This window comes from Diachasmimorpha longicaudata, chromosome 13, assembly GCF_034640455.1.
Source record: "Diachasmimorpha longicaudata isolate KC_UGA_2023 chromosome 13, iyDiaLong2, whole genome shotgun sequence".
In the NCBI taxonomy this organism is placed as follows: Eukaryota; Metazoa; Arthropoda; class Insecta; order Hymenoptera; family Braconidae; genus Diachasmimorpha; species Diachasmimorpha longicaudata.
The window spans coordinates 4,266,521-4,291,564 of record NC_087237.1 but is presented as its reverse complement, the minus strand read 5'-3'; the positions used below and the strand labels follow the sequence as shown (position 1 = coordinate 4,291,564).

The 25,044-nt window shown below is 41.2% G+C and overlaps 6 protein-coding genes across 11 annotated transcripts in view; 5 read left to right on the top strand and 1 right to left on the bottom strand.

Moving 5' to 3' along the window:
* The window catches only part of Flo2 (Flotillin 2), a 72,834-nt gene that overhangs the window by 3,472 nt on the left and 44,318 nt on the right, over nt 1–25,044 (bottom strand). Inside the window, exons 2-4 of the mRNA XM_064132324.1 lie at nt 707–1,003; nt 355–587; nt 131–250 (exon numbers count right to left, since the gene is read on the bottom strand). Of these exons, the coding sequence (XP_063988394.1) occupies nt 131–250; nt 355–587; nt 707–1,003 (650 nt within the window). The remainder of the gene's footprint in view (nt 1–130; nt 251–354; nt 588–706; nt 1,004–25,044) is intronic.
* On the top strand, nt 2,115–5,905 carry LOC135168277 (glucose dehydrogenase [FAD, quinone]-like). Of its 3 annotated transcripts, none has more exons than XM_064132299.1 (5): nt 2,115–2,368; nt 2,968–3,188; nt 3,353–3,523; nt 3,976–4,467; nt 4,560–5,905. In XM_064132299.1, exons 2-5 carry the CDS (start codon nt 2,993–2,995, stop codon nt 5,579–5,581), a joined length of 1,881 nt encoding a protein of 626 aa, XP_063988369.1. In that variant the 5' UTR covers nt 2,115–2,368; nt 2,968–2,992; the 3' UTR covers nt 5,582–5,905. The 3 variants fall into 3 exon arrangements, with proteins under 3 accessions (XP_063988369.1, XP_063988370.1, XP_063988371.1); XM_064132300.1 differs by having other exon boundaries at nt 2,115–2,818; XM_064132301.1 differs by having other exon boundaries at nt 2,153–2,203.
* On the top strand, nt 6,201–9,177 carry LOC135168276 (glucose dehydrogenase [FAD, quinone]-like). Its single transcript, XM_064132298.1, has 3 exons — nt 6,201–6,878; nt 7,026–7,646; nt 7,817–9,177. Exons 1-3 carry the CDS (start codon nt 6,262–6,264, stop codon nt 8,463–8,465), a joined length of 1,887 nt encoding a protein of 628 aa, XP_063988368.1. The 5' UTR covers nt 6,201–6,261; the 3' UTR covers nt 8,466–9,177.
* LOC135168273 (glucose dehydrogenase [FAD, quinone]-like) lies at nt 9,462–13,107 on the top strand. Its single transcript, XM_064132295.1, has 5 exons — nt 9,462–9,541; nt 9,924–9,999; nt 10,420–10,622; nt 10,830–12,239; nt 12,357–13,107. Exons 2-5 carry the CDS (start codon nt 9,937–9,939, stop codon nt 12,625–12,627), a joined length of 1,947 nt encoding a protein of 648 aa, XP_063988365.1. The 5' UTR covers nt 9,462–9,541; nt 9,924–9,936; the 3' UTR covers nt 12,628–13,107.
* LOC135168278 (glucose dehydrogenase [FAD, quinone]-like) lies at nt 14,476–17,627 on the top strand. Its single transcript, XM_064132303.1, has 2 exons — nt 14,476–14,618; nt 15,563–17,627. Exon 2 carries the CDS (start codon nt 15,568–15,570, stop codon nt 17,437–17,439), a length of 1,872 nt encoding a protein of 623 aa, XP_063988373.1. The 5' UTR covers nt 14,476–14,618; nt 15,563–15,567; the 3' UTR covers nt 17,440–17,627.
* On the top strand, nt 18,383–22,575 carry LOC135168268 (glucose dehydrogenase [FAD, quinone]-like). 4 transcript variants are annotated; one of them, XM_064132274.1, is made up of 5 exons: nt 18,383–18,636; nt 19,325–19,939; nt 20,369–20,533; nt 20,592–20,744; nt 20,948–22,575. In XM_064132274.1, the coding sequence occupies exons 2-5, from the start codon at nt 19,337–19,339 to the stop codon at nt 22,235–22,237; spliced, it is 2,211 nt and encodes a 736-aa protein (XP_063988344.1). In that variant the 5' UTR covers nt 18,383–18,636; nt 19,325–19,336; the 3' UTR covers nt 22,238–22,575. The 4 variants fall into 4 exon arrangements, with proteins under 4 accessions (XP_063988344.1, XP_063988340.1, XP_063988343.1 ...); XM_064132270.1 differs by having other exon boundaries at nt 18,383–18,652; XM_064132273.1 differs by having other exon boundaries at nt 18,384–18,716.

Below are 25,044 nucleotides of genomic sequence, written 5' to 3'. Positions count from 1 at the left end.
CTCAACTATGTGGGGATTTACTCGAGTGTCATAACTAAGCGTACTATAGATAACTCGTACGGTATTTCCATTGATCATTATTTATCGCCGTCATTAATATTTTTTTTTTCTTGTTTGAGGTGACACTTACGGCCGTGTTGACTTCTTGATCGAAATTAGCCTTTTGCAACTGATACAGTCGCGCATTATCCTCGATTTTTGTATCCGTGTTGTATTTTATGTCCATCGCTGATTTTTCACACTCGGCTTCCTGAAATCACGTGGGTCATAAATAGAAAATGTTCATATAATAAAAAATAGTTCATTAAAAAGGTATTTTATCCGTTATCATTAATTTTCAATAAATATTCTCACCCTGATGCCCGCGTCCCGATTGGCCTCAGCCACCCCCACGTCTGCGTCTCTCTTCACCGCTGCCGTTTGTGCCTTTCCTAAGGACGCAAGGTACTGGACATTATCGTAAACGTCTTTAATGGTGAACGAGAGAATTTCAATCCCCATTCGTCCTACATCTGGAGCCGCCACTTCTCGGACGAGGGTCGCAAATTGGTCGCGATCTTTGTAGACTTCCTCCACCGAAAGTGTACCTGGATCATAATTAGTAGGTTCATCACACTACTCCAGCATTCCGCATTTTTTCGCAGACAAATTTGCAATGAATATAATATAATAGTTAATCCACTATTTTTTAATGATAATCACTGACCGAGAATAGCACGAAGATGTCCCTCTAGTGTCGATAGGATAGTGGACTTGATCTCATGAACACTTTTCCCGAGAAACTGTTCGCTGGCGGTGTGCAGAAGCTCATCTGCCTTCATGATTTTACACTGGGCAACGCCAGTTACGGTCAGGGGTACACCCTGAGCAGTTTCCACACTCTCACACACGGGATTCAGGGTCATTACCTCGAGGGAGAGACGCTGAACGTCCGTGACGAACCACCAGCAGAAGGCGTAGCCTCCCACTATCGTTCGTTTCCTCATGGAGCCACAGCATCCTCCTAAAATGAAAAATAAAAAAAATTAGGAAATTGTATATTTCGTTACGAGTATCATTGATAATTCACGACAATGTCAGTGGTGATTAATGATCCCAATATGACAAATTAATGACAAGATCTTTGAATGTTATAATTTTTTATCCACTCAATTACCCAATTTCGAATTTCTACGCTAGAGATGGACTTTTGGATATTCTTGACATGTTCCTGAAATTCATAACTTCGGTTCGATCAATGTCCCAGAACATGCTGAGGGTATCAACATATCCACTCGAATCGAGATACCACGTGACAGGCAACACGTCACGAAGAAAAGAGTGAACGTGAGGTGCAACAGGTAGGCACCTGTTGAAATCTCGGTCGAGTATTAGGAAAAGAATTCCGTCCTGGTGACCATGTAACAGTTTATGAATTTTTGCGTCATTTTGTCGCCCGAGGGGAAGAGGGAGAGGGGAGTTCAAAATGACAAGGAATTGATGAATTAGTTTGTGTTGATAATTTTTCCGAGAATTAATTTTCGACTGAGTGTTACGGTCAGGTGTATCGCAATTACCTCAACATATGCATAATTTTGTGTCACTCAATTACACCTCATATCTTTGGAAAAAAAATAGAATAGTTGGGCTGACTAGGAAAGTGGGTCAATGAACCCGGGGGGCACGGCATTCTGCTGTGCCACCTGCCACTCAATTTTCGTACTCGAGCATTTCGTTTTATTTAAATAATTTATACTGTAATAAAAATTGAGCAGTCAAATGGCGTCTCATTTAATATTAGAATAAGTAATATTGTTTAATGGTCTCATTTACTAAACAAATTGACGATAAAAAATGTTTCTTGAAAGAAATAAAAATTCCAAAGCAAAACCGTTTGGTTTCCCTGAAGAAATTTATTTTCCGCGAATTGAACAGCCAAATCAATTATCGAATTAATGAATTAATAAAGGTATTCCCAGGGCCTTGAATCTGAAAAGATCCTGGCCATCGGTACTGATTTCCCCCGAGATGGGCCCCGACCACATTGAAGGAAAAACGAAAAACCGGTCTAAGGGAAAGGATGTGCGAGGGGAGGTGGTATGTCGGTGACCCGTTATACCACGTTGTGTAGCGGCCCCACTATAAAGAGTTCATTTCAAATGATAGTATAGTTCTCCAGTCGTTCGCAAGGTCATGGTCGCACCTCCAACTGATCAATTCCTCGGTAATTCCCAAGAATTTTTTGCATCAATCTCGGCTCAATAAAATTGGAAATAAAATTTTTATATCATTGAGTGTCATCGGTATCCCCGTGGACTTTCCTCCATTAGAATTCCCCTTGATTAGAGTGGAAAGAAAAATTGATGGGTGTCGTTAGTGTGCGAATAAGGTGAGTCAACTTCTCGATGGAGAGGAAAATACGGAGTCGTGATGACAGTGACATAGAAACAAAAATAGTCAACAAAATTATCTGACAATAGCTATTTACGCCACTGGGCTACATTAACGAATGAATTACCATATAACAAGACTGGACTTCCTCGGAGGAGAGTGTCGTGACGATAATTACCTCACCACAGAGAGTTTCACAAAATCAATTGTTATTCTGATGGTATCCCTTGGATTACGGTTAGCTGATGCTCCACACATACATAGAACACTAATGAAATTTTGAGGATTTGCTGCGGGTATAGCTGGGGAATCGAGGGGTTTGGGCTGTCAGTTGTGTGGAGAGTCTCGTTAGAGACAACTCAATTGAATATTTGGTGTTCTCCATTCGATTAGAGTCAATTTAATTGACTAGTGGGATTTGCGAAGAGAGAAATAGCTTCTGGAAAATGTAAGCAGGTCGATGAATCAGAGGAGTCCAAATTTCAAACCTCAATTACGATTTTTATTTATAATTTTTATAGTTGTGTCGAGGGTGTCGTTGGAGTTGATTTAATTTACTAGTATTTCAATAGTTAAATGCATTTCATCCCAATTTAGATTGCGAGGATTGTCAGAATAGATAATGGGTGTCGAGTCGACACTAGCTACTGCCCTTGGAACGGTCTCCGGTGGTGTCGGATGGTTCTTCCCGGCCTTGGCAATGGCCCTTGCCTACTTTCAGTACGAAGTTATGGATAAAGAATCACAACCTATCGATATGCCGACTGAACTGCTCCTCCCGTCATATGATTTCATTGTTGTTGGAGCTGGATCTGCGGGTAAGTTTTCCACGTGGAGAAAAATTTGAAAATTCTAGCCAATTCGCTGGAAGATAAATTTATTCTGTATTTGTTACTTCGTTGGCAGACTCTCCAGGAATATCTCAGTGGATTTTTTTTTGGTTGTTCAACTCAAGATTACTATTTTTTTTTTTGTGATTCAGGGGCAGTTGTCGCCAGTCGCTTATCGGAAATAGAAAAATGGAATGTTTTATTATTGGAAGCCGGTGGTGATGAAACCGAAATATCAGATGTCCCGCTTCTGGCTGGTTATTTGCAACTAACGAAACTCGATTGGAAATACAAAACTGAGCCCCAAGGAGATGCGTGCCTAGGTAAATAAGCATCATGTATCTAAGCACACAAAAGATAACAAAAATCAAGTTAAACAGTTGCAGTATATTCTCGGTGTGTCATGTCACTCTCACAGATTTCGCCGTAGAAAGTTCCTCTTTCACTCGTATCGATTCCAATGAAAAACGTATAAAACCGAAAACAAAGTGTACACATGAATAATGTTATGTTCATTCTATGGAAACTGCGGAAATTTTTTTTTTAATCCAAAGAGGAATTGAACAGTATTTGGATCGAATACTGAATTTTCCTGATTTTCACGCAAATAATTATTCTGTAAATAAATCACATTTTGTACTTAATCCGAGGACGTCTTAATGGAATGATAAAGTCAAATTTCCAGGAACTCTACATCATACGATAAAAATTTTCAAGAACTTTTCCCTGAGCTTAATCCAAATTCAATATTCTCCATGTTCTTATTACACTTTAGCGATGGAAGGGGGCAGATGCAATTGGCCTCGAGGGAAAGTTCTGGGTGGTAGTAGTGTCCTTAATTACATGCTGTATCTCCGTGGCAACAGAAAGGACTACGACCTCTGGGAGCAGCAGGGAAACCCCGGCTGGAGTTCGAAGCACGTGCTCCACTACTTCAAGAAGTCCGAGGACAATCAGAACCCCTATCTCGCCAAGACAATTTACCACTCGACAGGTGGGTACCTGACAATCCAGGAGGCACCCTGGAGGACACCCTTAGCTACCGCCTTCGTGGAGGCCGGCCAGGAGATGGGATATCAGATCAGGGACATCAACGGGGCACATCAGAGTGGCTTCATGATCGCCCAGGGTACCATCAGGGGCGGCAGCAGGTGCTCCACGTCCAAAGCCTTCCTTCGACCTGCACGACTCCGTCAAAATCTTCACGTCGCACTCAACTCTCAAGTCACCAAAGTGCTGATTGATCCCAATACGAGACGAGCGTACGGTGGGTAAAATTTAAAGTCATTTCTATATTTTATGTTATGCAAAAAAATTGAAATGAATGTACCCATAATTCGACTAAACTTATCATCACAGGAGTGGAGATGGTGCGCGGTGGCCAGATGTACAGAATTCGAGCGAGTAAAGAGGTGATTCTTTCTGGAGGTTCAGTGAATTCCCCCCAAATCCTGATGCTCTCTGGAGTGGGCCCCAAGGACCACCTCGAGCAGCACGGAATTCCAGTGATCCAGAACTCAGCCGTTGGTGATAATCTCCAGGACCACGTGGGCCTCGGTGGCCTGACGTTTATGGTTAACCAGGAGGTGTCGATGGTGGAGAGCCGACTCCACAGTGTCTCCGCGGTGATGAGATACGCCGTCTTCGGCGACGGTCCCCTGACTGTCCTCGGTGGTGTTGAGGGTCTCGGCTTTGTCAACACCAAGTACGTGAATGCCTCCGACGATTTTCCAGACATCGAGCTCCACTTCATATCGGGATCAACCAATTCCGACGGTGGAAGACAGATAAGAAAGGTCCACGGCTTGACCCAGAGCTTCTACAACGCCGTCTTCGGAAAGATCAGCAACAAAGACGCTTGGAGTGTGATTCCAATGTTGCTACGGCCCAAGAGCAGGGGCCTGATAAGACTCAGGAGCAAGAGTCCCTTTGATCATCCCCTGATCTATCCGAATTATTTCAAAGAACGTGAGGACATGGACACCCTCATCGAGGGGGTGAAGATCGGAGTGGCTCTGAGCAGAACAGCTGCCTTCAGGAAGTACGGGAGTGAGTTGAATCCCCAACCATTCCCCGGCTGCGAGAGGATCCCTCTGTACACCGATTTGTATTGGGAGTGCATGATCAGACATTATTCAGCGACAATTTACCATCCTGTTGGCACCTGCAAAATGGGACCTTCTTGGGATCCAGACGCCGTTGTTGATCCCCAACTCAGGGTTTATGGGATCACGGGGCTTCGAGTCATCGATGCGTCGATCATGCCCACTCTGGTCAGTGGAAACACCAATGCCCCAGCTATTATGATTGGTGAGAAGGGGGCTGATATGATTAAGGAGTTCTGGATGAGTCGAAGGAGGAGGACTTTTGGGCATAAGTGATTCGAGGAGGTTTCTTTTGGCTTCTAGCAAGACTGAACACTCTTCGAGGAGTTATGTGATGACGTTGATCGTTGTAATTTCACTGTAATTATACTGTACATTCTCATGATTTTTTACGATTTTTCATGTTTTATACTTGTTTTTGTAACATGTGGAGTGATGTAAATACGAAAGAAATGAGGGTTGCGCATGTCATTGCGTAATTAATAAAAATATTGTTGATAATTGGAAGAGGTGGGCTTGGTTGATTAAATAAGGAAATGAACGATGAACTTGACTATCTTCATCAGTGGTGTAATTAATAAAATAGTTATTACAAAGAAATGCTGATTTTTCTGTAAAAATTCTTGGCCTTTTCCTTTTCAAAAAATTGTTCTGTCAAATGAATTTTACTAAAATATAAATAATAGCGGAGATTCAATTTTTAATTTCCTCCCACACGTCGGCCTATTCTCCACAGTTATCAGCAAAAAAATCGGTAATGAACGAAATGAAAATGCCAGGATGACATCACACGATTCACAAATGTATAACACACAAGATGTTACGCAAGACCCAAAATGCTGACAAGTGCACAATACCCCAGCGTCATGTGGGCCCTGCCCCGAGTATCAGTCTCGCTGAATCCACGATGATTCCACGTTGGAATCGAGTGAAGAAGAAATAAAAAAAATAGAGGAATGACCCTGATGTGTTCGTTCTCATCGGCGAGAGTGGCCTTGTCGTATCGACAAGAGTTAGCATTTTTTTTTGTTCTCCGTTTCTTCATTCTCCTCCTCCGAAGGGACATCGTCGATCGAAAAAATCGAATCCGTATTGTTCCTCGTCGGGATCTCCAGAGCCGTTATGATTACGTGATAGTCGGGGGCGGTTCCGCCGGTTGTGTCCTGGCGAATCGTCTCTCTGAGAACGCTAATTGGACTGTTCTGCTGCTTGAGGCTGGTGGAGATGAGACAATACTCACTGATGTGCCACTATTTTTTCCTACACTCCAGCACACTGCCTTGGACTGGCGATTCAAGACAGAGCCATCTGGTAACTACTGCAGGGGAATGAATCGGGGACAGTGCAATTGGCCCAGGGGAAAAGTCCTCGGTGGATCCAGTGTTTTGAATGCTATGCTGTACGTCAGGGGCAACAGAAAGGATTACGATGGATGGAGAGATGCTGGCAATCCCGGGTGGGATTATGAGAGTGTTCTTCCGTATTTCAAGAAGTCGGAGAATTTTTCTGTTGAGGGAGTGCGGGATTCCCAGTTTCATGGGCATGATGGACCTCTCACTGTTGAACGCTTCAGGTGATTATGGTGGATCAAGACAGGCAGTGAAATATGGACTAATTATCCGATAATTGATAATTCATTCAATTAAAATAATAACTTTACATAGAAATTTCTCCCTAGGAAGCCCAGTTGTACTTCAACTTTATTAATTCCTGTTTTCAGATATCAATCTCCGGTATCTCAGTATTTTCTTCAAGCAGGGCGGGAAATGGGTTACGACGATCTGGACATCAACGGTCACCAGCAATCAGGATTCTCCCAGTCTTATGGAACCCTTCGAGAGGGTCTCCGATGCAGTGCAGCCAAAGCCTTCCTACGGCCAGCCTCCCACAGGAGGAATCTCCACATTATGACCCACTCGATGGTCGAGGAGATCCTCATCGAGGAGACGTCCAAGACTGCGTATGGGGTGAGATTCAGGAGGAGACGAGGACGAAAGCGCATTGTCCACGCGAATAGAGAGGTGATCCTCTCTGCTGGGTCCGTCCAGTCTCCCCAGCTCCTGATGTTGTCCGGTGTTGGACCCAGGGAGCACCTCGAGGACGTTGGGATTCGGGTGATCAAGGATTCAGCAGGGGTGGGGAGGAATCTGCAGGATCATATAGCCATTGGTGGAATGACTTATCTCATTGATCCCCCAGGCGACGATGACAGCCCCTACGGCTTCGCCTGTGTTCTTCCGAAGCTATTGACTATATACTCTATTAAGGAATTTATTGTTGATAGAACTGGCCCTTTGCATACTCTGCCTGTTTGCGATGTCATGGGATTCATCAAAACCAAGTGAGTTGTTTTTATTGCTAAATAATTTATTAATTTAAGAAAAAATTATGTTGTGGAGACGAGTTTTTGCTAAAACAAGTCCTGAGTCATCTGTAAAAGCTCATGAATGGGTATAAAATTTGATAAAAAATTATGAATTGAATGAAATGCGCTATAAAATTTCCTTTTAGATTCGCTAATGTCTCCGAGGACTTCCCAGATATCCAGATATTTCTCGCCTCGGCAGCGGACAATTCAGACGGCGGACTCCATGGTATGCGTGACTGTGGCCTCCAATCGGAAATTTATTCCCAAGTATACGAGCCACTTCTCTGGAGAGAAGCCTACAACGTAGTGCCCCTCCTCCTACGCCCCCGTAGCCGGGGTTACATTAAACTGAGGACTCCCAGCCCCTACGAAAAACCCATAATCGTTGCCAACTACTTTGAAGACCCGCGTGACCTGGACATTCTCGTGGAAGGTGCTAAATTCGTGCATTCCATGAGCCAGACGAAGACGATGAGGAGTCTGAATGCGTATATTAATCCAAATGTCATACCGGAATGTGCGAAATTTGAATTTCTCTCCGATGATTTTTGGAGATGTCAAGCGAGATCGTACACAATGACAATTTATCATCCGGTTGGTACGTGCAAAATGGGATCGGTTGAGGATCCAATGGCGGTTGTTGATGCTCGATTGAGGGTCCACGGTATCAAGGGACTTAGAGTTGTCGATGCGTCTATTATGCCAACTATTGTCAGCGGCAATACTAATGCCCCGACGATTATGATCGCTGAGAAAGCTGCTGATATGATCAAGGAGGATTGGAATCATTAAGAAAATTCTAAGAATTTTAATGAGATACCCAGAAGATTTCATGGGATTTGAAATTCCTCTGATTTTTTCCTCATATCAATTCCAAGTCTATCACTGCAAAATCCAGTCACACTTGTTAGCAGCGAAAAAAATGTTAAAAATTAAATTAAAAAAAATAGAGTGATCCACATTTATTTAGGGGAAAGATTGATTGCAACGTTCGATGGAAGCGTGAACAATCCCGGAGTCCCTCAACACTTCAGTGAAACTATTTGAAACCTACAATCGTCCAAAATTATAAATTCAAATGTCTACCTGTGCGATATTGTCTGGCGGTCTAAAGTGAGACCTTCCTCTAGGAAAATTTATCACCTAATAATCGCGCGTGAAGTAGATCCTGTTGACTGAATGACGATGATGATGAAGAGAACCACCGACAAAATCAGTTGAATAACAACCACTCGAGTCTCACGTTCGTCTTCCTCCCGTATTTTTTACCCGTTTGCGCGATTAATGAGGAATATATTCAAATGACACATCAATGCGGTTTATCGCTTAATAATAACCAATCAACTCATACAGGTACTGATGACTCTCTCATTGAGGAAAAAGCGAGTACAAAATGTAAGAAAAAAGATGTTTGAACAATCGCGTCAAATTATTTTTTCTCGAAGTCCGAGTCCTGAATAATTTTTCACCAAATTTCTGTATTTTTCTAAATAAAATGAATACCAAAAAATCTAGAGATTCTTTATTCGTCCTCTGGTCGGCGGTAAAAAATCGTATTTCGCGAGAGGAATGTACTCTGGCTATCAATATAATCCCCAGTGCGTGGGCCCAGAACCTCTCATCCCATAAAATAACTCGAAATCTCAAAAACCCAGTAGAATCCCATATTCATTAGTTTTCCTTCTGAGAACAAATTGTTTCCCCTTCTCACCGGAAACTCCATTAGAATTGTTATCTGACACATTATTTCCAGATACATTACATCCGATAGTTTCCTCATTGAGACAGTATATAGGAGTGATTGGTGATCACCAGGAGTAGTCCTGGATGTGAGCACGTGTAGAGATAAACAAAAATAAAATATCGAGGTAATTGCAAACCCCAAAGATCCCTAACATCAGCACTAGTCCGGATGTGATGTGATAAAAATCATCAAATTCCAGTCTACAAAAATTGTGTTAAATAAAAATAAATATCAGTCAGACGTCACTGGAGCGTATCGCTCAGTGGCCGAGTGGGGAAAGTTGAGGATACGTATGTGAGATAAATTTTTGACTGGAAGATAACGAGTATTTCCAGCATCCGCTGAGGCATTATTTTTGTCAGTAGCGAAAGATCTCTGCAGCCAACCCTCGAGCACACATACTGTCTCATTCATAATGTGGCGCAATTGAATGGCATTTCACTGGTCAGGAGGTGGTAATCGGCATTCCATTGGTTCTTATATCCGGAATATCTTCTTGTCCACAGGTATCAATTGAGGATGGTACAGTGGATCGCATCGATACTCGTGCTCTCCATGGCTGCGGCACTTCCACCGCCTTGGGTAATAATTTCTCTTCTCCCTAGTTACATTTCCCACTAGTTTTATTTTCCACCGATGCCGATCACTTTTTCCCCCTCAATGTAGACAAATCGGAGTGGGATAGATTTTTTTTTTGAATAATGCGAACGAGTTATCATATGTGCCAAGGTGAACTTAATCTCATACGATGACAGGAATTTTGATATTTAAGAGTTGTGGGTACACGATTTTTGACAACAGTCGGTAGACATGAATTTTTTCTGGTTTTTAGCACTCGGTAATCGCGACTTTCTGCACGAGCTTTATCCTGGGGCTGTTAACGAATGGGGTTAATAGTTGAGAAGTCTTGTTGATGGTGATTTAAAGTTACTAGATAGGTTTTTAGCAACAGCGAATTGGTGGATTTTGTGGGGGAGTCATGGAGGGACTTCTGGTTTCCAGGTGCCGGAGATGAACAGCACTCGGGCCTGTGATAAGTACTACAGCAATGGGGAATGTTGGTTTGAGGACACACCGTTTATGCAGGACTCGTGCTCGAGTCTGTCGGGCTTCATGATGCTGCTGCAGACTACGATGATGGCGAGGTGCGACATTGCCGATCCCTGCAGGAGATATGAAACTGACGAGATTGAGGAGTACGAGGGGTGAGTATTGGAATCGTTGGGGAGGCGTTGATGCATCGTGATTAATCGGAAATTATGATTTTTAGGGCCTAGACGTTGAATTAATTTGGAGATTTCTTTGTATTGAACCATAATTTAAAAAAACCTAACTCTTTCCCCGGCTCTACTCCTCATAATGATTATTTTTTTTTAATTTTATTTTTAATATATGAATATCGACCCTTCCAGCTTCGATTTCATAATCGTCGGTGCTGGAGTAGCCGGCCCAGTAATAGCTAGAAGACTGTCAGACCACGTGCCATTTTGGAAGGTCCTCCTGATCGAAGCAGGCCCCCCAGAGCCAACAATGACAGCCTTTCCTGGCTTTGCCTTCAACGCCATCAACACCACCCTGGACTGGAACTACAAAACCGAACCAACTCAGCCTCATCCAACCGCTTGTCTAGAAACCAACGGCATCTGCACCTGGCCCCGGGGTAAAATGGTGTCCGGTTCGGGTGGCCTCTACGGTATGATGTACGTGAGAGGACATCCCGAGATATTCGACAGGTGGGCAAGAGCCGGCAACAAGGGCTGGTCCTACGACGAGATCGAGCACTACTTCGAGCGCGCCGAGGATGTCGAGGTACCTGGCATGACATCGGGCTTCAATCGGCCCACAGGAGGTGAGAGGGGTCCCCTGAAGATCAAGTATTACGATCATCGACCTGCCTTCACCGAGGAGCTACTCAAGGCAGCTGGTGAATTGGGCTACAAGACGTCTCCGTTAGCGGGTAAAGACAGCACTGGCTTCATGATTGCTCCCATGATCATCGAAGATGGAATGCGCGGTACAACGTCTAGGCTCTACCTGAGACCAATTGCCCACCGGCCCAACTTGAAGATCCTGACTCACGCCCGAGTCACGAGGATCATACGACACAGCTGGGACGGTGCAGCACGAGGTGTTGAGCTGATTGACAGAAGAGGCTTCAGGAAAGTCATTCGTGCTGACAAGGAGATCATCCTGACCGCTGGTGCCATCGGCTCCCCCCAGATTCTCCTGAACTCGGGAATTGGTCCTAAAGAGGATCTGGACGAACTGGGGATTCCCCTTTGGGAGCACCTGCTTGTCGGTCGCAATCTCCACAATCACGTGTCGTTTGGCATCAAGATGAGCATCAAAGACACTCATTATGAGGATATAAATGTGGAAGCTGTGGAGAAGTTCTTGCATAATCGCACTGGACCGCTCAGTAGTACTGGACTTACCCAGGTGACAGCCTTTTTGGAGAGCTCTCACACGACTCCTGGAGTACCTGATATTCAGGTGTTCTTCGATGGCTTCAGCTCGAAGTGTCCCATGCATGGGGTGAAGGGCGAGTGCCCTGGAGGTAGTATTGGAAAGTGCCCGACGAGGAGGGAATTAGTCGCTAGACCTACTACTGTTATTGTTAAGACACGAGGGGTGCTCAAGCTGAGGTCTAAAAATCCAGTGGATGCACCACTGCTGTATCCTAATTATTTTACTGATAAAGATGATCAAGATCTCAGGGTGCTCATGGAGGGTATCAGAAAGGTCGAGGAGTTGGTCCATACGCCCACCATGAAGAAGTGGGACTTGAGGTTCGAGAAGACGAATGCTGGGGTCTGCTCTAGGTATTTCTTAATCCCTAAAAATTATTACCGTTCAGGCAAAGATATTACCAAGATGTTAAGGGCAACAGTCGTAAGAAATTATCACACGTGACAATTAAAAAAATTTTTCATTTCTAGATATCATTTCGGAACAGACGCTTACTGGGAATGCATGATTAGAACTCAAACAGGCCCAGAGAATCACCAAGCAGGAACCTGCAAAATGGGTCCAGCTTTTGATCCAACAGCTGTGATAGATCCAGAGCTACGAGTTCATGGAATACCTAATATCAGAGTAGCGGATGCTTCGATATACCCGGATGTACCGAACGGTAATCCCGCGGCTTCGATAGTCATGATTGCGGAGAAAGCAGCTGATATGATTAAACACACCTGGTCCTGGTTATAGGAAAATTAGTCATCCATAGAAATTTAAAATGTGAATAAAGACTTGTTAATTTTACTTCATCGTATTTTGAACAGAGGAAAAAATGAATAGATGCTCAGGATAGTCTCATAGCTTGCGTGGACAACATCAGGACTATAAATAAACTGTATTGTCATGATAAGTAAACTATAACTTTTTCAATGGCGATAATGCGTAGGACACAATGGACGTAAATAAGTCGTTCAGTAACGCACACATCGGAGGTGATGTGGTACTGCCGGAGATCGAATGAAAAATTTGTATCAATAATTCAGTAGGAAAAGTAACGAGGAAAATCGGATCAATGATTTCTGAGAATTCAGGAGGAACTAGACCAAGGGAAATTGTTTGTAATGAGTGAGAAAACCTGAAATTTATCATGTCGTTTGTGTGGTAAATGGAAGTTATGATTTGTCAAACATTTTTAAACTAATGTGACTCGAATAAAAATTTCATGAATTATTCGTAAGAAATAATTTAGTTATGAAAATGCATGAGAACATTGAAGAATCTTGGAATTCGTAAATTATTCAAATCTAAAGTTTGTAATAGTTTCGGTGATTTTAAGGTCCGGTTGAAGACGGTGACGCGATCACTAATCACAATTATGAATAAATTGTTGAAATAATAGTTTCATTAGCATCAATCATAATTAGCAGCTTTCAGAAACAATAAACGAAGCGCGGTAATTGGGTTCGATAACGATGAAATAATCATTTTCACTGCAATATGTAACAGGCCCTTAATTAAAAGAAAATTAATGCAAAATTCAGTTGAATTCATTTGAGAATTCGTTTTGACAGACTGACGTTATTAGACCGGTGAATAATAGTTTACTACGAAACTATTATATCCACGAGTGTAATTTTATTTCACTCGTGATTACATTTTTAAACGTAATTTTCTTAGTTTTGTGGTAATTCAGGATAATCATACTGTCCTTTTTCTACCGGAGATGATCAATATGAGATACACTCGGTACAAGTAAGTGGTCTGTCAGCCATAACACCCAATATGCTAGACAAGGTCATAGGTTTTGACTTCTGATAGGTGCAGGAATACGAGAAATTTTTTGAAAATGATACTGTACTTGAAATTGTATCCAGCATCAATATCCGGTGGACCTCTGGACATTCCTAGCACTCAACTGTGACCATGGAGACTGGGTTAAAGATACACTTCTGGATTATTCTATCATCAGCCGAATTACTCCAATAAAAAAAATAGTCTACTATCTATCATCCCCCAAAATATGACCCTACCACCACTTTTTTTTAGCTCAAAACCTTTTCGAGAAATAAAAGTTGTAGAGGTAATGGAAATCTCGTAGGATCTTCTGCTGCATAGCATAGATGTTTTAAATTTCTCAATCCAACGTTTTTGTTTTCGAAAAAATTAATGTCCCGCCTTTATTTCTGAATTTTAAAATTCAGTTTATGTTTGCATGCATTTCGAAAAATGCATATTCATTCAAAATGAAAAATATATCACTCCGTTCTGGGTTAAGATATTCGTAGCGCGTCTCATGCTCTATTTCAGAGAAAAAAATCGTCTGACGTACGTTATTTTTCCTTAAATTTATGTTAATAATCAGTGATACCACTTCAATGTATTCAAGACACATTATAATTCAGGTTTTTATTAAAAATGGCATTTATCAAAAGGCGACAAATTATTCAAGGACACCAAGTATCGCGTAAAAAATTGTAATTTTAATGACGTTCGTACGATTTCTAAAAAATTTGCTCAATAATTGGCTAAACAGTGGGCGTCTACTACCTCCAAATTTTACTGATTCGATTATTGTTTATTGGAGATTAGACGATATGATTGGCGAGTCGACAGATCTTCTTGGATTCTCGGGGAGGGGGGTGTTTTCTAGCTACTGGAGAAATGGGCAGTCAAGACTGAATTTATTCTTGAGCTCCACATCAGAAGCCACTCATCGATAGACCGCAGAACTTGACAAATCGGTAAGCGCTTTTATTATTTTTATATTGTGTTCGGAAGCTCTGGCGTAGGGCAACTACGTGATTATTACTTGGCTGCTAAATACCTGATAATTTTTAATAACTGAATTAATTTTAATTGAATCGACTGAGAAATTCTCCAAAATAATTAGGGGAGAACGCGGTAAAACGGAACGTTTCTGATTTGCCGATCCGACATTGTTAATAATCGATGACGTTCAATTTTGCCTCGACCTGCCTCACGTTATTAGAATTTATCATAACAGAATCCATCAATATTATCGCAAACACTAAAAAAACTGTGAACATTGTGTATATATAAATATTTAATTGCATATAGTACATGTATTTTTGATAATACTAATGGCTTGCATTATGATTAACATTTTAATTAGCCATTTAATAATCCTGTAACTGCATTACTATAATATAGTTAACAACTTGGCAGGAAGTGCATTATTATTCTGGAATAATTTATTATTTTGACTTCCATTAACGTTTTTAACTAAACTCAACCGCTTGCAGCTAGAATTACAATCATTAGTGGTAATTTTATGGAATTCTTTCAATGTTGTGCCCTTCAGAATTTGCTGTCCTCAGCGACTTTTGAATGACACGTCGTATTTTTATGCGGTGAATCACGATAACCGGTTTTAATTGATACGAGTTGTTATTCGCAAAATAATTGTGCCAAAACAAGTGCTGATAAATTTTGGCTAATTCTGCACTTAAGATAATCTACTATGACATTCGTAAATTTTTTTTTTTAGAATATCTTATGACCTTATGACACTCGCTCAGGGCCTTTCTTAAAGATTTATCTCGGACGACTTGTAAAACTCCGACTGATTTTTTAAATTGAATCCTTTCTATTAAAAAACCAGGGAGAACCTGAGGAAAGGGGGAACTCAAGTGAAGAGCCAATATTTAGTTCGCAAATTTTTCAGGTCCAATGGAATCGTGTCTAGCTCAGAGCTGCGCAGCAGTTCAAGGAAATTCCCCCCTGATCTTTCACCAACTCATTCAGACCCTTTTGGTGTCGCAGTGCACCCTGAGCAGTCCCATTGATTACCCTCCCAACAGAAAGGATGACATCCTGAACAATCCCGATCCATTCGACTTCATCATAGTGGGAGGAGGGACAGCAGGATCTGTGGTGGCCAGCAGACTCTCGGAGAATCCAAACTGGAGGGTTCTCCTGGTCGAAGCTGGAGGCTATCCCTCAGCTCTCAGTGACGTACCAGCACTGCTGTTGTTCCTCCAAAACACACCTGAGGACTACGCTTATGAAGTTGAGTATCAAGAGGGCATGTGTCTAGGGACAGCCACCAAAAAATGCAAATGGGGTAAAGGAAAAGTCCTGGGTGGAAGTTCAGTCCTGAATGCTATGATTCATATTCACGGCAACGACAAGGACTTCGACTCCTGGGCGGAACTTGGGAATGACGGTTGGGGTTACCAAGATGTCCTTCCATATTTCAAAAAATCGGAGAGTTACTCGCCCGAGTTCATCGCCAAATTTGGCGACAAATACGTCGGTAGCAGCGGACAAATTAATATTCGAGATTACAATTATACGGATTCGGGTATCGAAAATATTTTCATGGAGGCTGTCCAGGAGCGAGGATTTCCCATATTGGATTATCTCAACGGTGAACAGTACATTGGTTTTGGAAGAAGCCAGGGTACCCTGGACAACGGCCGTCGTGTCAGTGCTGCCAAGGCTTATCTGTCACCAGTGAAAGATCGAAAAAATTTGTTCGTTGTTACGTCCACTCGAGCGGATAGAATACTGATGGAGGGTAATAAGGCGGTTGGGGTTCGTTTAACTTTTACGGATGATAAATCTGTAGATCTCAAAGCCTCCAAGGAAGTTATTATCTCAGCTGGGTCCATTGCAACGCCGCAGGTACTGATGCTGTCTGGAATCGGACCGAGGCAGCATCTGGATGAACTGGGAATTCCCTGTGTTGCTGATCTACCAGTGGGAAAAAATCTCCAGGATCATTTGATGTGGCTGGGAGTTAATCTCGAGTACTTGAATAAATCAGGTGTTACCAAAACACCTAAGGACTACCTCGACAGTGCCTACACGTACTTGATGCATAATAAAGGAGAATTCATATCCACTGGAGGTATTAATTTTGTGGGATTCGTTAACTTGGAAGATCCGAATTCACGCTACCCGAGTATTCAGTTCCATCATGTCCCCATACCTCGAGGTGACATCTTCATACTGGAAGCAGTGCTGAATTCCATGGGATTTTCCAAGGAATTGCAAGCAGAATTTGCTAAATTCACCCCCGATCGTGATACTTTTATGGTATGCCCTACGTTATTGAAACCAAAGAGTATAGGGGAAATTAAACTACGAAGTACCTCCCCCAGTGATAGAGTGAAAATTTGGGCCAATTACTTGGACAGCGAGGAGGACATTGCGACGATGCTGAAGACAGTGGAGTTCCTGAAGAGCCTGGAAGCAACTGAAGTCATGAAAAAATATGGCATCAAATTGCGCCATTTGCCGATACCTGGGTGCAAGGAGTTTGCACCTGACTCCATGGAGTATTGGGAGTGCAACCTGAGGCATACGACTGCTACTGTCTATCATCCAGTGGGAACAGCGAGGATGGGACCAGCAGGTGATCCAGCTGCGGTGGTTGATGCCAAACTTAAGGTTCACGGAATTCAGGGGCTGAGGGTTATCGATGCATCGATAATGCCTATTATAACGAGTGGTAACACAAATTCCCCGACTTTGATGATTGCCGAGAAAGGCGCGGATATGATAAAGAAGGAATGGTCCAGCAAGGACGAATTATAAAAACAATGTTATCAAAAAGTTATTTCGTGGTTTTTGTTCCATGATTTTTATGCTCTCCATTATTTTAATCGATATTAAGTTCTTTATGTACTGAGAAATATGGTCATTACAGTTGCGCTTGTATATACCTGTCGTATCTTAACGCAATGAAACATTTTACGCTTTAGGTAATAAAATTTTACCAGAAACTATTGGTAATTCAATTTTTGTATCCTGTCGATGTATATCGTATGCATTAGCTCTAGAGATAATTCAAACTTTTTTCCCTACACTGAGGAGACGCGGACCACTAGGAGTTGTTGAGCAGTGACTGGAAGTCGCACAAAAAAGACTGGCGTAGATCAACGTGTACATAAGAAATAAATGAAGCGTGACTACCACTGAACTTCTGACAATTGGGGAATTCGCGAAATGATACAGTGGGATTCCATAAATAGCTTTTTTTAGACGCAAGAACTGAGTCTAAAAAAGGATATTTCTTCTAGTTCCGGCTCGGACGTCTGGAGGAAGTGATTAGCTGACTAATCACAGGTCAGAACCCGAGAATTTCTGCCAAATAACATGACCATTGAAATTTCAAGGGAATTTCTGTCTACAAATTACAATTTCATGGAAAATTTTGAATCGCTACGAATCAGCAATATTCAAAGATTTCTCATTTTTCATTAGAAATTTTCTCCGATTGCAAAACTTTTGGAGCCAACTACTGGTAATTAATTGGGATTAATAATGTTCACGAGAAAATTCCTGTGAATTATGGAATTTCTGTTTTTTGCCGTTAATAAATTCTCTGATGTTGATGAAACCCGAATTTTGGGTGGCGAGACCTCGATTTAATGTCTTACAATAAAAAAATAAAAATAAAATGAACCTTTCCTTTCTTATAGAACTAAAGTCAATAATAGAAGTCGGTACAAATTTTCAAGACGGGGTAAAGAGAGTAACAGGACCGCGTTGTAATTTTTCAGTCTAGGAAATGTGCGAGAGCGAGCAGTTGCATTTTAGCATCGAACGTTGTCGGACAAACCATTGTGTATACAGATATTGACAAAGTGTATAATGAAGGTGCTCCGTATACGATAAGATAACCGAATGGGCACATTCATACTGACATGAAACCGTTTTAAATGACAAGCTAATTTGAATCAATATTCTTGAAGAATTTTTTTTTTGTTGCCATTCGACTTTGCGTTCTTGGTGAGTGAATTCGATGGTAAAATCACTGAGCCTTCATCATCACGATTTATATCCGCACTTGCTCTTCCCGAATTAATTACGTACGTAAATAATCATGAAGTAATTAAATTCATGTTCGTGTTACCGTGTAGTAAAACAGTACAGAGGAAAGTACATATTAATGAATAATGGGTAGTTGGAAAGAGGGTAACAATAAAGGTACATGTGCCTTCTGAGATACAATCGAAGTTAATAATTGCAGCGGTAATATCCGGGGAATGGATCTTGTCACGCCTCAATAAATATTTCGTAGCTGACAATTTTATTTCAAACAAACATTCCAACAGATCGTGCAGCGAGAAAAATCTACCGGGGAAATTTATGAATTTTATGTGAGTCTGGATTTTTTATCAAACCTTCGAAAGAAAAGTCAGTAACCTTTAGCGACGACGACATTTTTTTCTGTTAAAATTTTTTTGTTAACACATTCCAATTATTAATAGAATCAGAAATAAAATAAATCGGAATTTACAATGAAAAGAAGAGCTGTCGTAACATTTCTTATTCTAGGCGGGAAGCGTTTGTTGGTTAACAATAAATAAAAGTACATACTCCCCGAATGTTAATAGAACTTCTCACAAGGTTGGACGCAAGACAATTAACAATGAATGACTTTTTTAACAAAATCCTTCTCAAATTTCCATTTTAGAAAATTGAAAAAATGTCGTGGATCCCAAGGAATATTTCCAATCTCTGTGAGACTCATCCGACGATGACGACATGTCAGCCTCCGGCGATGATGTTCTTGGCGCTTGTTGTCCAGCTTTTTGGATACTCCACGGACAATCATCCTGACGAGTATTCATCACTGAAAACTCCGAATAATTTTCCTTACGAAGCTGCTGAGGCACTCGCAGTGAGTTGGGAATCGAAGAAAGTGGCATCACCTTCTGATAATTCCATCGACGATGAGCTTTTAATCGGAACTCTTCACCCGAAAGACCAAGACGAAGCTCTCTACCTGAACGATTTAGCCAACAAAATTCATCACGATGACGTGGTGATCGTTGAAATTGAGGATGAGGGGCTGGAGCAAATAGGACCTACAGAGGCTTTCATGGATGCGGAGGGCGTCGGTGAGACTCATGGGTTTGGCCGACGGATCATCGTCGACCCGGGGGTGAATTACGCAACCACTTCCACTCCCATGAACTACCCGAAGCCCACGGGATTTCTCCCAGAAGAGTACGACTTCATAATAATTGGGGCAGGATCTGCTGGATGTGTCATGGCCAATCGTCTGTCGGAGATTGACGACTGGAAAGTATGCGCAGCTATGATTTATCACATTCTCATCATGAAATTCAGCTCATAAATTGGTTCCCGAGTACTCGCGTTGGGCATAAAAATTACTATTTCTTATTTAAATGCTGAAGGGAGTGTTGGTATTAGCGAATGTTTTGTGCACTTTAACGTGCCGTGCAGAGGCTTTACGTCATCGTGATAAAAAATTTTATGGGTGGGAATGGAGTTCATATGTTTCCAAGCAGCGAGAAAGTTAATTTATCAATGCAAATCTTCCCAGGAAGAAAAACAAATCAAAAAAATTTATTTGCCAAATTTATAAACGATATATCAAACCAAATAGACATAACGTATATTTTGAATATATATTTTTTCATAAATTTGAGAAATTAAAAATATTTTTTATCCGTTTTACTATAAATTTTGCTATCACGAATTTTTTCCACAGATTTTACTGCTGGAAGCTGGAATTGACGAGCCGAAGGCAGCCGACGTTCCAGCATTCGCGCCAATGATGCAGGGTAGCAACATTGACTGGGGCTATCGTACTCAACCGGACAAGAAATCCTGTCGATCTAGAATGGACGGTCGCTGTGGATGGGCAAGAGGAAAGGTAAAAACCTGCATTGTCGACTGTCGACGAAATCATGATTCGATAAATATCCCCACAGGTAATGGGAGGCTCCAGCACCATCAATTACATGATCTACATGCGTGGAAATCGTGAAGATTACGATGAATGGGCGAGATTGGGTAATTACGGGTGGGATTACGAGCAGGTGTTACCATATTTCATTAAATCCGAGAACAACATGGATAAAGAGGTAAATTAACAGATGTTCCCTAGCAATTAATTAATCCACAATTCCATTAGCCATTTAAATCAGACGCCCTAATTTCAAATACAAGAAAATGATTGCGATTACCAAAGTGATGACAAAAGTTATTACTCGGTTTCTGTGCGTTTTTTGAAACGAGAAATTGCAATAACAACTTTTGGACGATTTAAACAATTTATGACTTCCAGATTATCGAGGAAAATCCCCATTACCATGGAACGAAAGGCTGGCAAAGCGTGGAAAGATTCCAGCAAAAGGACGAAAATACGGAGATAATATTGAACGCATGGGAGGAATTGGGCTACAACCGAACCGATGTCACAGCTGCACATCAACTAGGAATAATGGAGATTCAAACAACCACCCGGGACGGTCTACGTCAGAGTACAAATGGTGCCTTCATCCGGCCAATCAGGCACAAACGAAAGAACCTCACAGTACTGACCCAAGCCCACGTGACAAGAATCATAATCGATCCTCCGACGGGATTGGCACTGGGAGTCGAGTACATCAGCACAAGATCTGACTTCGTAAAAGTTGCTATCGCAACTAAGGAAGTCATTCTGTCGGCAGGTGCCCTGAATTCACCAAAGATCCTCATGTTATCGGGCATCGGTCCTAAGGAGGATCTGGAACGTCTGGGAATCCCTGTTATTTATGATTCAGCTGTGGGACACAATCTTCAGGATCATACAACAACCGATGGCTTTGTGATTCAGCTTGACAACAAGACAAGCCATTTAGCTGACTATCCCGAGATGGTTCGTGATCTATACAATTTCAGGGACACTCACAGCGGTCCTCTAGCAACAACAGGTACCATAACAGCTGGTGTTTTCGTCCAGACACATTACGAAGAGTCAAAAGAGAGACCTGATATTCAGTATCACTTTGACGTGAACAACGTACACGATTACTATACAGATCCTGTTGTCTATGGACAGATGAATCTCATGCCACTGTCTTACTACGATGGTCTGGTCATCAGACCAACTCTCCTGAATCCCAACAGCCGAGGTATTGTCAAGCTCAATGAGACAGATCCAATATGGGCCGATCCCCTCATCTACGCCAACACCTTCAGTGCATATCCCGATCTCAGCAGAATGATCGCTGGTATCCAAATAGCGATGCAGTTGCTCAACACCAAAGCCTTCATCGAGAATGGTTACAGACTTCGTGAGGATCCTCTACCAGCTTGTGCACACGTGTCCTTCGGTGCTCCCATATACTGGCAGTGCGTTCTCATGGAGTACACCGCGACTATATTCCATCCGGTGGGAACGTGCAAGATGGGCCCTAAAGACGATCGCTTGGCTGTCGTTGATCCTGAACTGAGGGTCTACGGGGTTGCTGCCCTCCGGGTTGTTGACGCTTCCATAATGCCCATTATCGTCAGGGGCAATACCAATGCCCCGACGATTATGATTGCAGAGAAAGCTAGTGATATGATCAAGAAGCATTGGTTCAGACAGTAGATCTATTATTCTGAACTTGGTGAAAGCAATGGCTCGAGTGCTGGTGGGCTAATGGGGTCTAGTGGACACTGAGTGAATAAATAAATTTGAGACCTACGATTTTCCAAAATTTTGACGTGAATGGTGCTAATGGTTCGGAAATCAAAAAATTTTTATAGATTTTTTAGTTGTAGTTTCAGAAAAAATGACATCAAAATCGTTTTGAGGGAGTGGAGGTGGTGCAAAATTGTCATTTTGATACAAAAAAATACGATAAATTTGAACTGTTCTCTATGTAATTAAAACAATCAGTCTTCGAGGAATAAATGAAAAATAACAACGTGTGCTTAACGAGAAAATTGAGTACCTAATTTTCGTTTTCTAGATGGGACTGGGCTAAAAAAAAAACGATCATTTTGCCGTCACGGTGTTTGAATCGAGGGTTCATGGTGTTGTCGGACTTGAATTTGACTTCTCAATTATGTCCGTCATGCTTAGGGGCAGCCCTAATGCGCCCATAATTAATTACAATACCAGAGAAAGCTGGGGATAGGATCAAAAACCATTGCGGTCCTATCATTATCAACTAAGTGAAAGCAGTTATTGGAGTGCTGGTGGTTAATGTGCCCTAACTATTATAATTGTAAAATTACATGTTTGGGAGAATAAAAAACATTGACCGGTGATATTTAACGTGAAAATTGAATACTCAATTTTCGGTAAGAACCGTAGGGCGAGGATGATTCGTACGATTGTAAGATGGTGTCCGAAGACGGTGCCGGTGTTGAACCGAGTGCTCATTGTCTTCCGGAAGTTGAAAATGGTAATGCACTCTAATGATACTCATCATCATTTAAAAGTCATCTTTTTTATTCAACAATGAAATTGAATACACAAATTTTGGTTTCAAGTGGAAAATCGTGCGAAGGACATTTCAAATGTGCAGGTAAGAATCATTACCCGAAAAATTGCTGTACAATTTTGGTATTCGTGAAGTAACGGTGTTTCTCGATTTTTTCTGGGACTCACAGACAAACAAATTTCATGGAAAAGTCTAGCAATCGCGACTGATGATATTTTATCAAATTTTTAGTAAAAATTCCACTAATTTATTGCAAATTTCATTGAAGAACTTTGCTATTTTGTTGGGCATTTATAATGTTCAATAGAAAATTTGTTCTTTCTACACAAATTTTTCTATCGGAACATTCTCTACTGGAATTCCTCAACGGAAATGTTCTCAGTTACGTCCACTCTATTTTTTTTTGAAAGAAAGTCAAACAAAAAATAAAATTGATTTGAGCTGAGGAATTTCCACTGAAAATATCCCAACCGAATCAGTTCTGTTTAAACAGCCGATTCAACGGATTTTTTCCTGCGATAAATAAGCCTTTCCATTTAAAAGCCAAAATTTGTCAATGAAGAAAAATTTTGGACCTCTGGAAAAGAGTTTTTCCGAATGTAAATCATGCATTGAGTAACACAGTTGAGAAGAATGAAACGGCTGCCAATCATAAATAAAATAGAACAGTCAATCGTCGAGATTGAGAAACAAATGTGACTGATGATGTGTAAATTGCTCGTAACCTGGTGCCCAGGGGTCAAATATTGCAGGATTTAGGGTCGTGTATATCATTATCATCAACGAAGCGACACCATAAGAATGTGAAACTGACATCATGATTACATGAAATGGCAGTATCATGCGAGCTTGACGAAATCAAGACGTCTTACGTGAATATTCAACCCGAGAAACATTTCAACTTGCTAATTACAGTTTTGTAATTATGAACTTTTAAGCTATGATCACATTCTTCACTTGTGTTATTTTTATTTTTCGTTTACACGGACCTCTCTATTTTATTGCGATGAAGTATGTTATTTTATGGGTATCTCGAGAGTTTGTCTTTCAGGGAAAAAGGAAATTCCGTTGAGTGCAGAGATTACAAAAGATGGATAAAGAGAAATGCTTAAAAAAATATAAAGCCCTACGAGGTAGGGACAGCCGAAATTGGTCGAGGCAAACAAGTACCAAAATTTCCACACAAGACCTCCACACCCAGAGAAGTGACACATTTCAATGAATTACCACTGTTCATTTAAAATTTTTTAATTGATTTCAGTAATGTTTTCGGTGAAAATGAAATAAACTCATATTTCTTTCAATGAGTTTTTCAATTATGGCAATGAATAATTCATTTGTACCGAAAGACTGAAAATGAGATGAACGATTTATTTGACATGGTGAATTATTACGTGTTAATGAATTCTGTTTAGTGAAAATAATTGTGAAAATTGTGAAACGAAGTGAAGTAATTGATACCCGTTTCAACCCATTCATTCATCACTTGATGTTTGAAATTTCCTGGACAGTTGACCAATAATTTTCAAGAGCGTGACAGTTCATTACATTTTGGGGAACAATAATTATGCAATTACAATTATGAGACTAATTCTTCAATTTACCCTATTTTACGTCTAAAGAACGATTGCATTGTCCAAAAATCAACTTAAATTTTGAATTTTCAATGACAAAGTTCTCTGCAAATGCCACACTAATTACGAAATGAGAATTGTAAGAAAATGTATGTAAAACTTCGACCACAATTTTCTGTAAAGTCCTCCGTAAAAGACTCAAGTCATTAACAAATATAACGTCTAGAATTATAATTTTATTCTCCAGACCGAAACTGCCAAAAGGAGCCTCCCAGTTGATTTCCAAAATTATCTGTAACTTTCACCGGCAGATTGTCGAAAAGAAATCGTCCAAATAACGTTTTTCTTATCAGCAAAATGGATGTTAGACCTATTTTCGATAACGCAGATTA

Coding starts and splice junctions, on each gene's coding strand:
- LOC135168277 (XM_064132299.1), top strand. CDS start 2,993: ATGGGTGTCGAGTCGACACTAGCTACTGCCCTTGGAACGGTCTCCGGT. Junction 3,189..3,352: donor TGTTGGAGCTGGATCTGCGG/GTAAGTTTTCCA, acceptor TTTGTGATTCAG/GGGCAGTTGTCGCCAGTCGC. Junction 4,468..4,559: donor CAATACGAGACGAGCGTACG/GTGGGTAAAATT, acceptor TTATCATCACAG/GAGTGGAGATGGTGCGCGGT.
- LOC135168276 (XM_064132298.1), top strand. CDS start 6,262: ATGACCCTGATGTGTTCGTTCTCATCGGCGAGAGTGGCCTTGTCGTAT. Junction 6,879..7,025: donor CTCACTGTTGAACGCTTCAG/GTGATTATGGTG, acceptor TCCTGTTTTCAG/ATATCAATCTCCGGTATCTC. Junction 7,647..7,816: donor ATGGGATTCATCAAAACCAA/GTGAGTTGTTTT, acceptor ATTTCCTTTTAG/ATTCGCTAATGTCTCCGAGG.
- LOC135168273 (XM_064132295.1), top strand. CDS start 9,937: ATGGTACAGTGGATCGCATCGATACTCGTGCTCTCCATGGCTGCGGCA. Junction 10,000..10,419: donor CGGCACTTCCACCGCCTTGG/GTAATAATTTCT, acceptor TCTGGTTTCCAG/GTGCCGGAGATGAACAGCAC. Junction 12,240..12,356: donor AATGCTGGGGTCTGCTCTAG/GTATTTCTTAAT, acceptor TTTCATTTCTAG/ATATCATTTCGGAACAGACG.
- LOC135168278 (XM_064132303.1), top strand. CDS start 15,568: ATGGAATCGTGTCTAGCTCAGAGCTGCGCAGCAGTTCAAGGAAATTCC.
- LOC135168268 (XM_064132270.1), top strand. Junction 19,940..20,368: donor CGGAGATTGACGACTGGAAA/GTATGCGCAGCT, acceptor TTTTTTCCACAG/ATTTTACTGCTGGAAGCTGG. Junction 20,534..20,591: donor GTGGATGGGCAAGAGGAAAG/GTAAAAACCTGC, acceptor ATATCCCCACAG/GTAATGGGAGGCTCCAGCAC.